This window comes from Artibeus jamaicensis, unplaced genomic scaffold (assembly GCF_021234435.1).
Source record: "Artibeus jamaicensis isolate MK-2021 breed Jamaican fruit bat unplaced genomic scaffold, CSHL_Jam_final scaffold_1019, whole genome shotgun sequence".
In the NCBI taxonomy this organism is placed as follows: Eukaryota; Metazoa; Chordata; class Mammalia; order Chiroptera; family Phyllostomidae; genus Artibeus; species Artibeus jamaicensis.
The window spans coordinates 21393218-21407243 of NW_026522025.1; the positions used below are offsets into that span (position 1 = coordinate 21393218).

The window sequence follows — 14026 nt, forward strand, 5'->3', positions numbered from 1 at the left end:
CATCACCCTGGGAAAATTATGAATGGTCTTTTCAAAAGCAACTTCGAATTTCTAATTTGAGATGGCATTGGTAGGCACAACAGATGAGATCTGTGCTTGGCAAAGAAGTCAGCACTAAAGATGAAGCTATCAGATTATGTAAGAATTACCAGAGGTGGCATTTAGAATGAGAGACAGCAAAACTCCTAAATCACTAACTTTGAAGACAGAGACAAAGAAGAGGTAAAGAGAAGGAAATCAGGAATATATGGCTTTATGAAACCAAAATAAAGAGGGATTTCAAAAAGATGATCTGACTACAGAGATGAGGGGGATGATCACATTTGATTTGATAAATAGAAAGTTGCCTCTAGAAACTGAGGAGGTGAATTCAGGGCAATGGCGAGGTCCTAATGTTCCAACTGGAAGAAACATGATTGGTGGTTTGTCTCTCTCTTTTTTTTTAACTAACTACTCACTGAGGAGATTTAAAAACATTACTATTAATTTCAGCAAGAGGGGAAGGTTGCAGTGGGGTGGGGTTGGGGGGAAAGAGAGAAAGAGAAACATGGATGTGAGAGAGAAACATCAATTGGCTGCCTCCCTTGCCCTGACAGGACAAACCAGCAACCTAGGTTTGTGCTCTGACTGGGAAGGGAACCTGCAATCTTTTGATGTATGGGGTGATGCTCCAACCAACTCAGCTCCCAGTCAGGGCAGTGATTTCTCTTGATAATACAAGGCAAGAGAAGGCATAGTATGAGAAAAAGCATACATGTATGTATCAGAGAAGAAGCAATTACTGAACTACCATGAAACTGTCCACTGCAGCCAGTTCAATACTGCAGTTACTGAAACAAGGACACTTATTGGAGTGATCTACTTGTAAGATTGAGTTTAATTTGTAAGAGCCTCACTATAGGTAAATGTCCCTTCTGTCTTTCATGGTCAAGTGGTGAAGGATTGATTGAAACTGGCTTTCTCATGTGTTCCTGTGTTTCAACCATCTGAGAGCTGCTCTATACTATCTCATGTACTCTTATGCCAGAGATCACACTTAAGTTTTCTTTGGGCGGCTATACTGGCTGACAAAAATCAATACATCCTGTTGTACAGGATTCAAACCTACTATTAGTAGAAGGGTAGCACTAAAGATGTGTTTCCTTACAGGATAGTGCAGAACTGATCACTTCCCTGCTTCACAGCGGAGCTGATATACAGCAGGTCGGGTATGGCGGTCTCACCGCCCTGCATATAGCTACCATGGCGGGCCACCTGGAGGTAAGTCACACCTCAGTCATCTGTAAATGTCAACCTGCCTCTTTGTATTCTTGTTCACATCTGTTTTCAAATGCTGGCATTCTGGAAGTTGGTTTATTTGTTACTACTGAATCTGCTCGTTTATTTTGAGGATCAAATTAAGCTAAAAATATTCTTTTGATAGTCAGTTCAGTCTATTTTAGAACAGTGTAATCAAACATTAATTAACATAAAAATGGCTGGATATGCAGAGGCTTTATAACAGTAACTAGGAGCCTAGGTTTTGGAGTCAGTTCAGTTTCCATCACTTACTATGTTTACCTCAAGCAAGTTACTGTGCCACAAGACATCTGTTTTCTTCATTTATAAAATAATAATAGAAATGACCTATTGTAATGATTAAATTAGATAATCCATAAAAAGCACTTTGCCAATTGCTTCATAATGAGTAAAGACTCCATGAGAGATCATTCATTCATTCATTTAAACATTACTTGCTTTATTAATCATCTATTATATACCAGATACTGTTCTCATTGTCAAAGTGACATAGCAAGAAAAACAGGCAAATTTTTATTATTTTAGAGCTTAGTTGTTGAGAATGAGAAAGAAAATAAAAGGTTTACAATGTTAGTAGTGAGTACTAGAAAAATAATAAAATGATGTAAATTGAATATGTAGTGATGATGAAGTAGGCACCATTTCCAAAGTTATATAGTAAAGATATATATTACGTATATAATAGCACACACAAAAAACCTGAGGTAGCAGGGGCTAGGAGAGTTTGAGGAACATGAGTGAGCCGAAGTTAGTGCAGTGTGAGCTGCAAGGAGAGTGATGGAGATGTAGTCAGGTGGATGGTTGCAGTCCTGATCACAGGGCGTTTTAATGGCCATGGAAAAGACTCTGGATCTGGTCTTAAACTTAATCATTGAAATACTAATTTTATATATTTACAGATTTTTAGCACTTTTACTTGCATTATTTATTACATTTACTTCATAAATCCTCACAAAATAGTCTTTATTATTATTTCCATTTGATAGCTATCATACCAAGGTTCTTCTTATACAGTGACTGTCTTGAAAAATGGCAAAGCTATTAAGAGCCATACCTGGAAGCCCGGACAGTTTACTGAAAAGTTTTACAATATTACCCTTTATTTTCACACTCTATCAATTGTGGTAAGCACATGTTAGGTCAACAATGTGACAAGTAAGAATTCTTAGGTCTTCATTATTAAATAGTTATCTACTTTTCCCTTTTAGTCATGTTGGAAGTTAAATTATACTTTTTTTCATACACACACATACACCAACTGCAACTAAATAGACCTGTGTACAAAATTATACGTAAAACCTATACAATAAGTATAATTCACATATGTTAAATGTAACTGTGAAGGGCTCTTTCTTTCTATAAATATAACATATCTTATTAACAGCAAAATAGTTTTCTTTATGTTGACATTTTCATTCTTTGCTATATCATCTTATTTCCCACAAAATAAATCTTTTTAGTGAGCTTCATTATAAATATAAGTAACTTTGTGTTACTTAGGAGAATAGAAATCCAACTAGAATCACATAAATATAAATGTTTTATTTTTTAAAAAAATGAAACCAGGGATAACATAAGTGAAAGGTATAAATTAAGGAGCCTGAGTGGAAAAATTTACGATGTGGACCTTAAGTTCTAGGGAAACATTCAAGCTCTGAATGCCAGGAAAATGACAGAATGTGTTTTGCAAAACAAATTTTTTGTCTTTTGCTAAGCTGATTATGTATAAGTGATAAAAGTAAAACAGGTATGAAAAGCAAGGTGGTTAAGAGCTTGGTCTCTTCATCTCCTATCCAAATAACTGTTTTCTTGTTTTGTAAAGTCATACTTTGGAAGGAACTATCCCACTGATTCTACCAGACTTTGGAAAATTCTGCTAATATAGTTCCAAATAGATCTCTCTCTTATTTTACAATTCTCCATGGATTCACCAACTTCCTTCATTAGCTGTTGTAACATTTAATGACTTATAGAGTTAATCATTAATGGTGCATAAATATATATATATACATATTACATATATATATATATACCTTTATTCCCTTCTTATCTAATGGACTAATTAAATTACAGATCAGATTTTAAAGGAAAATGGTGTCCCCAAAACCTAAAAATGTCATATTAAAAACTCAGATTTTTTTGAATTATTTATTTTGAAACTATTAATTGCAGTAAGTACCACTTTCAGTGTATTTTCTTGGTCCCCGTAGTCAATCATTCCTTTAACAAATATTTTTGAGCCTCCAATTTCTCACAGCGTAGTGCTAGAATATGTAAATAATACAATAAAATATGAAATAATATTTCCCCTAAACACTTTATAGTGTAGCTAGACACACAAAATGAATATACCAGGAAAATTATATAAACAATTTTAAAGTAAGATAACAATATAGCCATAATTAAGGAAGAAGAAAGAGTAAAAAGTCAGAGTCAATTTAATAAATAGGAATAATTTGGAAAATGATACTTACATAGCAAAGAATATCAAAGAACACAAAATTACAAATATTAGTTTACTGGGAATAGAGCTCAATGTAAGCTACAAGATTTATGGAAAGATATTAAGAGAAGGGTTTGAAGTTGGGCTGAACTTTGAAGAGTGGTAAGAACTGAACATGATAAAGAAGAAAAATCATGTCCAAAAATGGGAAGGAAGAAGGAGATGAGCATGTTTCAGTGAAAGTAAATAGAATGATAACATGAAACAAATCATGAAGAGTCCCTATAGGTAAATGTGGATGTTAGAAATGGACCAGAATAAGAACTGAGAATAGAACTTCAAGGAGTTTAATTCAAATCAATAAGAAATTATTATAGTTTACAGTGTACAATTCACAATAGATGGTGTGGTAGATTAATAGAACACAGAAGCTCTCACTTTTTAAACACACTGATAGCTAATAGAATTTTTCCAGTAGTAAATGGGAAGCCATAGAGATATTTTTAGCAAGACAGTGATTAGAGACTCAATAAATAATGTGTTCAAGAGGATTTCTTGGACTACACTGTTTAGTATAGAATCCAGAGTGATTAAACAGACAGACAAAAAGAACTGGGTGAAGGATTCAATTTGGAGGAGTAATCCGTTAGCTCCAGACATGTAAATTTGCTATTAACATCCATATTTTCAGGTGGAAATGTTTCTTAATCATTTAGAAATTTAAAACTGACGTTCAATGAAGAAGTTGGAACTTAATTTAACTTTTTAGAAATTAGTGTGCAGAGGTTATATTTGCAACCATAACAGTAGCTTAAAGCTATTAATTGGCTCTAATAAATGGCCAACGACTGAGCCTAAGAGTATACAGTGAATTATGGAGTTACCAAACAGACATTGAGGAGACAAAGAAGGACTGGACAGAGTGTTAGGAGGAAAACAAGGATACTATAGTATCACAATAATTTGGGGTATAGAGAGTTTCAACATATGAAGGATCCTGGGTATTAAATGGTGCTGAAATCTTGAGTACAATGGGATTTCATATGTATGTATGATATTTATTGACTATGCCAAAAATTTAGATGTTTATTTCACTCTTATCGTTTACTCTAGGTTAAGAGGGGTGGTGACAATGAATCAGTGGGAGTTCTCTCTCATTAGTAGTCACTTTCTTTTATTGACTACCTTCCTCTGTGAAACACTAACTGATGCTAAGTCTGACAGCTCTCTTTGTCTATACATATCAAAGTCATACCCTCTGTTAATGTCTCAAGTGTGTTTGTCCTCCCATAATTGTGAATTCCATTAAACAATTTTACAACAAAGTTTACATTGACTAGGCAGCTGTCTCCTTCAATAACAGGAGAGATATGCTGCAGATACCTAGATATGCTGACTGCAATTTGAGACTCTAATTTAGATTTACTACACTTTGAAAAGCAAGCAAATATTGCTTGTCCTGGATCTCAATATTTGTCCCTGACTGATTTATCCATCTATCAATATATATGCACATGGTGCTTTATGCAAGGCCTGAAATCCTGTCAGCAGTCCATAAACATGCATTAAACCTTCTTCTCCCCTTTGAATCCAGGAGCATATGAGCCATGTGTTCTTTCAAGCATAAAGATTAAAAATATTAGCTAACACTTGGTGGTGCTTTATTATTCATGTATATTTGTCATTTGGTTCTCCTGTGGGATTGCTACCAGGAGACTCAGTTTCCCAGTAAGGTAACAGAGGATTGGTGAAGTTAAGTGACTTCCACAGGGCCATTCAGACAAAAATAAGTGGGGTGGATAGAATTCAAACCTGGTTAAAAAAAACATTACTCCCTTATGACTCTTCTACATATTGCTAAAACAGAGCTTACACCTAAAGGACACAAAAAAGGTGTTCAGAAAACAAAATGTAAACTGGATGTGTTACTATCTAAGGCCCATACATGGCTACACATATAGTAACAGAAACAGGAGTTGATTCAGGAGGAACTTTATATGGCACTTAGTATATGGGCACCAAAACCCATGTAGTCATAAGACATGTATGTGGGCACATAACACACACACATGCACACACCTTAAATGTAAAACACTTTATACACAGTCAAATAAATATTTTAAAAGTTGCTATACTTTAGTATTTCATGCAGTAGTTTTCACAGTTATCAGCAGACAAATCAATTAGCTTTAGACAACTGTCAGAACAACAACTAAAAAAAGCGTGTTTGAAATGATTCAATATATAATGTATAGTGGCCATGGAGTATTTTATTTTTCACAGAAAAGCATAGTTTTATGTATACTTTGTGCAGGTGAGAATATTATTTTATTGCTGAATTTATTCTATCCTACCTTATCGCATTTTCAGATTGTAAACACTTACTCAAGCACTTCTTTAGAAATGTTTCCCAGCTATTTTAGAATTGATTTCTGATTTCAAGGAAATGCAGCTGGTATTGTTTCAGTTCATTCTTAACTAAATCACGTAAATGTTTCAGGAGAGAATTTTGATTACCAAGAAGTTTCTGGTTCTTTCTAAGTTATTTTTCATAATGGTTTTAGTTTCCTCCCCAAAGGCAAAAACAATCAAATGCTTAGATTTATACAGTGTGGTTTCTCTCTCTCTCTTTTATAGAGATAAGGTACTCCTGAGCTTTATAACTTCAACATATCAGTTCTGTCACCAATCATATGAATAAGCACTAGTCCCTTATGAACTTTATTTGGAATCAAAACAAATAGTTAAAAAAGTTATATTTAATAGCTTTAAAAGTTGTTGTACATCGCTTATCTTTAAGCTTTGCCATTTTAATCATGATGTATATTGGAATGGGCCTCTTTGCATCCATCTTTTTTGGGACTCTGTGCTTCCAGGACTTATGTGTCTCTTTTATTCACCAGGGTAGGGAAGTTTTTAGTTATTATTTCTTCAAATAGGTTCTTGGTGCCTTGCTCTGTTTCGTCTCCTTCTGGTATCCCTGTGATGAGAATGTTGTTATGCTTCATGTTACCCCAAAGGTTCCTTAAGCTAGTCTCATTTTTTAGAAGTCTTTTTTTCTTTTTGCTGCTGCTCTGATTAGTTTTTTCTACCTTATCTCCCAAATTGCTGATTTGATCCTACCCTACTATTTGTTTCACCTAACTTACTATTTATTCCTTCTAATATGGTATTTATTTCAGATATTGCATTCTTTATTTTGAACTGATTCTTCTTTATTCTTTATTATTGCTTGCCTCCATTGCATTTAGCTCTTCTGGAGGATTCCCTTGTTCTTTCATTTAGGGTCTGTTTCTTTGTCTTCCTTTTTTGGATGACTCTTTGTATTTGTTTCTGTATTCAGTAGGTCTGCAAAGACTCTGGATCTGTCCTATGTCAGACCCTGTGACTGGCCCTGGGCAACCTGTTTGGAGTGATCAGGAATCCATAGCTTGTGGCTCCCTCTGCTGGGCCTGGGTGTATGCAAAGAACAAAGCTGCACACCTGTTTTGTTTTGTTTTGTTAGATTTTATTTATTTATTTTTCTACAGAGAAGGAAAGGGAGGGAGAAATAGAAGGAGAGAAACATCAATGTGTGGTTGCCTCTCATGAGCCCCCAACTGGACACCTGACCCACAACCTAGGTATGTGACCTGACTGGGAATCCAACTGATGACCCTTTGGTTCACAGGCTAGAGCCACACCAGTCAGGGCCCAGCACCAGGTACAAGGGAGGGTCAGCTAAAGTCCCAGAGCTCTCAGACATCCACGTCCACCAGCAGGCTGCCTGTTAGGCTTAGTCACTAAAATTGCCTCAGGCTGTACTCCTCAGCAGCGCTTAAGCTACCCAGGGTAGGGCAAGAGGGATTCCAGTGGGTGGAGCTCTTGCTCCCACCCCCAGGCTGATGCCACGTGATGGGGAGTGCTCTGCCCAAGAAAGATGGCTTCTGCAATATGGGGAATGACTGAGCAAATGGATTCTGGTGGTTGACTCTTCAGCTCTCTGCCCAAAGCCACCAACCTCAGACAGATACAATCGAAAAAATTAAACTAGACCACCTTCTTACATCACACACAAGAATAAATTCAAAATGGATTAAAGACTTAAGTGTTAGATTTGAAACCATAAAAAATCCTAGAAGAAAACATAGGCAGTAAAATCTTGGACAGTGCTTGTAGCAGCATTATTTGCAATAGCCAAGATTTGGAATCATCCCAAGTGTCCCTCAGTAGATGTGTGGATAAAACAGTATGGCACATTTACACAATGGAATACTACTCAGCCATACCCTTGGCGACAGCATGGATGAACCTGAAGAACATTATGCTAAGTAAAATAAGCCAGTCAAAGAAATACAAGTACCAGATGATTTCACTCATATATGGAATTGAATGAACAAACTCAACTAATAAGCAAAATACAAACAAACTCATAGATAGAGAACAGGATGACAGGTCTCAGGGGAAACTTAGGGGAATGAAGTGATTGAGGAAAAAACTCATGGGCAATAGTGTGTTGATTGCAGTGGGTAGAGGTGGAAGAAGGTAAGGGGGCATAAATATAATAAAAATGAAAAGTTATATTTTGAAATTTTAATGATGTACCAAACATATCAATTGTTTTCATCCTTATTTGGAATTTTATTTGCAAGTTGCAGAGGAGAAAACTGTGGCACAGAGAAGTAACTTGTGCAAGGTGACAGCTAATAATTGGGAGGGCAGATGTTTACATGCGGTCTGGTGTCAGAGCCAGCTCTCCCTCACAAGGCTATGCTGCCCTTCCAACATGAACAACAACCTCTCCACCCAGCTGACCAGACTTTAGTTTGGAAAATAGTGGATAGAAGCTTAGAATATAAATATCAAAGAAATGTGCTCTTTACTCAGATCTGAATTATCTCAAAGACCAAACACATCAAAATATTCTGGAGCTCTTTACGTGGACCCCATCCTATGTTTCTCTATTACATTTTTAAACAGTTCTGTTGGTGTGAAATTTATATACCACATAATTCACCCACTTAAAACGTACAATTCAATGGTTTTAGCTTATGCAAAGGGTTGCATAATCACCCCTACTGTCTAATTTTAGAACATTTTGTCATTCCAAAAATAACTCAATATCCAGTAACCATCATTTTCATATACTACTACTCTCCACCCAGATCTAGACCACTACTAATCTAAACTTCTTCTCTACAGATTTAGCTATTCAGGACATTTCATATAAATGGAATCATATAATATATGATCTCTTGTGACTGACTTTCTTTACTTAGCATAATGTTTTCAAGGTTCATTTATTTCAACAGGGTTGTTTTGTACCAGAATCATGTTGTTATTAAATATGACTTTATTTAGCAAAACATATAGTTTAAACACTAATGTAACTGCAGCTCTTTTAACTATTCCTCTATTTTCATTATAAATTGATACTGGAAGAAAAATCTTTAACTAAAACTTCAGGCCCTCAAACTTTATCATGTAGTCACAAGCATGTGCTCAAGTTTTCAGGCTAAAAGAATCTCCATTAAAGAAAGTGGAGGCCTGTTACTGAATAGGTACCTCTTATGTGGGTTCTAGACAAGGACCTTACCTGCTCAAAATGGTCAATCCCCCTGTTGATCTTAGACTCACTCTCGAGATTCTGAAATCCTTATAAATTTTAAGACAACTTTATCAACACATGATATTTTTTAATGCTTGATGTTAGCTTCTATAGTTAAAATATTACAATAATAACCAGTTCGTACCCTAAAACCTTGCTGTTTGAAATATAATCCATTGACCAGCAATGCAGAATTTATAGGAAGCTAGTTAGGAAAAAGAATCTTGGGTTCTTATTCAGACCTACGTAAAACCAGCATTTTAACAAGAGTTCCAGGTCTTTATGTACATTTCAAACTTAGGAAGCAATGCTGTAAAGAGTATTAGGAGAAATTAGATTTAAAAGAGATAGCTGAGGATCCTGGTCAAATGGAGGTATGGGTAGGCATGCTTTGCCTTATCATGAAACCACAAAAAGAATTACAACCAAACTTAAAGACAATAACACCCAGACTGTCAGAATATTGAACTGTATGGAAGTCTGACAACCAAGGATTTAAAGAAATCACATTCATCCAGTGGGTCGGAGGGGTGAAGACATGGAGTTGGGGCAAAGAGGTGAGGAGATGTTGTGTGGCATGGTGAGGTGGTGGCAAGAGTGGAATGGGTGGTCCCACATTCACGTGTGGTAGACAAAAATCAGGAGGGATACCTTGGGAGCAAATGATCCCTGCCCCAGTCTAGACAGTACAGTCCAGGGTTCCAGTGCCAGGAAAATAAAGCTCTATAACCTTTGGCTATAAAAACCAGGAGGGGCTAGGGGAGCAGAAGAAACTGTCAATTTTTCAGGAGTTTCCTTTTAAAGGGTCCCCGCAGACTAGAAAGTGCACAAACCCACCCATGCTGGGATTCAGCACCAGGGCAACAGCTGGAAGGTGCCAGTCACATAAGTGAAGTGGGTGAAGTGAATGGAAACAGGGAGAGTACTGAACAAACCTCCATAAGCCAGGCAGGAACAATATCCCCTCTCCAAGCCTTCCTCCTACACAATCTCAAAGCTGTGAAGTGGGTTGACCTGCCCAGGCAATTAACATAAGGCTCTGCACAACTTAACAGTTGTGCTAAGACAGGGAGTCAAATTAGCTTGGCATAATACACAGAACTGAACACAGGGAGGCTGCCAAATTGAGGAGACAAAGAAATATTGTCCAAGTGAAAGAACAGAACAAAACCCCAGAAAAAGAACTAAGTGAAATGGAGATAGCCAACCTATCAGATGCAGAGTTCAAAACACTATGAGATCGGGATGCTCAAAGAACTTGAATACAGCAACAACATAAGGGAAGAAATGAAGGTTACACTAAGTGAAAAAAAGAAAAATCCATAAGGAACCAACAGTGAAAGGAAGGAAGCCAAGATTCAAATTAATGATTTGGAACATAAGGAAGAAGTAAACAGTCAATCAGTACAGAATGAAGAAATAAGAATTTTTTTTTTAAAGTAGAGAGAATAAGATGACTCTGGGACATCTCCAAATGTACCAACATCTGGTTCATAGGCATGCCACAAGGAGAAGATAAATAGCAAGAAATTGAAAACTTATTTCAAAAAATAATGAAAGAAAACTTCCCTAATTTGGCAAAGAAAATAGAGATTTGAGTCCAGGAAGCACAGAGCATCCCAAACAAGTTGGACTCAAAGAGGACCACACCAAGACACATCACAATTAAAATGCCAACGATTAAAGATGTAGAGAGAATCTTATAATGCAGCAAGAGAAAAACAGAGCTACCTACAAAGGAGTTCCCACAGGACTATCAGCTGATTTATCAAAAAAAAAAAAAAAACTTTGCAGGCAAAAAAGGACTGGCAAGAAGTACTCAAACTGATGCAAAGCTATCATTGAGAATGGAAGGGCAGATAAAATGCTTCCTAGATAAGGTAAAACTGAAGGAGTTCATCATCATCAAGTCATTATTACATGAATGTTAAAGATAATTATTTAAGAAAAAGAAGATCACATCTATGAACATTAAAAAGGCAACAAATTCACAACTACCAATAACTGAATCTAAATAAACAAACTAAGTAAACAACCAGAACAGGAACAGAATAAAAAAAATGGAGATCACATGGAGGGTTATTAGCTGGGAGGGGAAAAAGGAGAATGAGGGGAAAGGTGCAGAGATTAAGAATCATAATTGTTGAGTACGAAACAGATGGGGGGTGTTAAGAATAGTAGAGAAAATGGAGAAGCCAAAGAATTTATATGTATGACCCATGGATATGAACTAAGGGGGGGCATTACTGAAGGGAAGGAGGGTACTGGGCAGGGAGCAGCAAAGGAGGGGAAATTGGGACAACTGTAATAACAACAAATAATAAAATATACTCAAAAATAAAAAATAATAAAAGAAATATCTGAGAGAATGATAGCTTAAAACAATAAATGATTAAAAAGGGTTTTACTCCATTTGGTTTTTAATTTTGCTTTTGGCTAGCCCTAATTTTAAAACTTTAGTAAATCTTTAAGCAATTCTGGGCATATTCTAGAGCCCAGGCTCACTGCTACTCACTATGCCTAGTACTATGCCACATAATAGTCACTCCATGCATATTACCTCTCTTCTCATCTCGAACATACACAATTTTATAGGAGTAGAATTAATATACTGAAATAAGAAAAAAAATTTAAATGTAATAGAGATACAATACAATAATTACAATATAAGTAACCAAATGCAAAGATGGAATAAATATTTTAATTGACATTTTTCTATAGAAGATATAAGCACATGAAAGATGTTTATCCTTAGTCATTCTGGAAAAGAAAATCAAAACTACAGTGAAATAGAATTTCATTTCAAATAGCATGTATATAACAAAGACAATAACATGCATTAGTGAGGATCTGAAGACACTGGAACCCTCATACATTGCTGGTGGGACTATAAAACAATACAACGGCTTTGGAAAACAGCTTGGCAATTTCTCAAGTAGTGAAATGCAGTGTTATTATAAGACCCAATAAGACCCTAAGTATATGCACAAGACATATAAAAAACTTGCACATGAATTTTTATAGGACTATTATTTATAATAACCAAAAAGTGGAAACAAATGTATATCAACTGATAAGTAAACAAATAACATTTGGTATGCCTATACTATGGAATATTATTTGGAAATAAGAAGGAATGAAGTACTGATGCATGCTACAACACAGAGGAACCCTGTACGTGTCATTGGCCTGTGAATGCTTCTGAAGGAGGAGGGATGCAGTAAAATGATGTCTTTGAGCGTCCATGATTATTCATGCTGATGTGTGTAGCTGGCCAAAGAGTATGTGAAATTTACACTTTGATAATTGTTATCCAAATCCTTCCAAAAAGTGGATTTATTTACTTTTTACAGTGTGAATACCCATCTCCTTCTGTATAAAATATTAATCTCTATTATTAATGCCAATTTAAAGAAATAAAAACTTGTTAAATATCAAGGAAATCGACTATTTTAAAATATAGTATGGCTCTTTTATATTTCTTTTCCTATAGACTTCCTTTTTGCCATTTTTTGTTTTAACTTTCTTACTGACTTTTAAGAGATCTTTGAATATTGAATAATTAGGCCTTTCCATATCTATTGCAGCTTATTATATTAGTTTCTTCTTTTTTAGTATTTTTGTAAATGTTCTAATTTATATTGCCAGACTTCACAGGTTTTTCTGCTCTGTGAACTTTGCTTAGAAAGGCTTAGTTTCTCTCAAGATTGTATAAAAATAAATAACAAATAATTTTAAGTACTTTAAATTTTGTCCCCCCCATTTAAAGATTATATCTGGAATGCATTTCAGCACAAGGTATAAGGCAGGAGACCAGTTTTATTTATTATTTATTGAACAATCCATATTTTCCCTCTGTCTCCTATTTATGTCTATCTATGTATTCTATGCTAATGTCAAATGCAACTCCTTTATTTAGTGTAGACTTTGATTATATCTTAATACCTAAAAGTGCAAATACTCTCATCTGGCCTTTCTTTTTTCCATAATTCTCCTGACTGTTCTTCCACTGCTATTTTTTTGTATGAACTTCAGTATGTGGAGGTGCACTGGATTACAACAATAGAAAACATGGACTCTAATCCCAGACTTTCCACATTTAAATCCCAGAAAAACACCTATCGCTTACTAACTGTATGCCATTGGGAAGTCACTGACTCTCTCTAGGTCTCAGTTCTAATTTTAGAAAATGGATTATATTGTTACTCACCTTATTAGTCAGGTATGTATTAAATGACTTACATACATCAAATCTTGGACACTACTCAGAGCACAAGTACATGATGGCTATCATTTTTTTTTGTCCTATAATGTTTCCAATGTTATTGTTATATATTTTTTTCTCAGAAAAAAATGTAATGGCATCCTGACTAGGATACTTATTTATAAATTCATTTCAAAAATTTACTCATCATATTGGGTCTTCCTATTTTTTTAAATATTTTATTTATTTATTTTCAGAGAGAGGAAGGGAAGGAGAGAGGGAGAGAAATATCAATGTATGGTTGCCTCTCGTGTGTCTCCCGCTGGGAACTGGCCTGCACCCCAGGCATGTGCCCTGACTGGGAATCAAACTGTGATCCTTTGCTTCACAGGCCTGTGCTCAATCCACTGAGCTACACCAGCCAGGGCCCTATTTTAAAATAAAACACTTTTTTCCACTTATTTAAGTTTCATGGTACGTCTTTCTGCAAAAT

General features: G+C 35.5%; 1 protein-coding gene across 1 annotated transcript in view; it reads left to right on the forward strand.

The window, feature by feature from the left end:
* The window catches only part of TNNI3K (TNNI3 interacting kinase), a 277088-nt gene that overhangs the window by 20696 nt on the left and 242366 nt on the right, over positions 1-14026 (forward strand). The window contains 1 exon segment of the mRNA XM_037141086.2: positions 1150-1260. Within this exon segment, the coding sequence (XP_036996981.1) occupies positions 1150-1260 (111 nt within the window).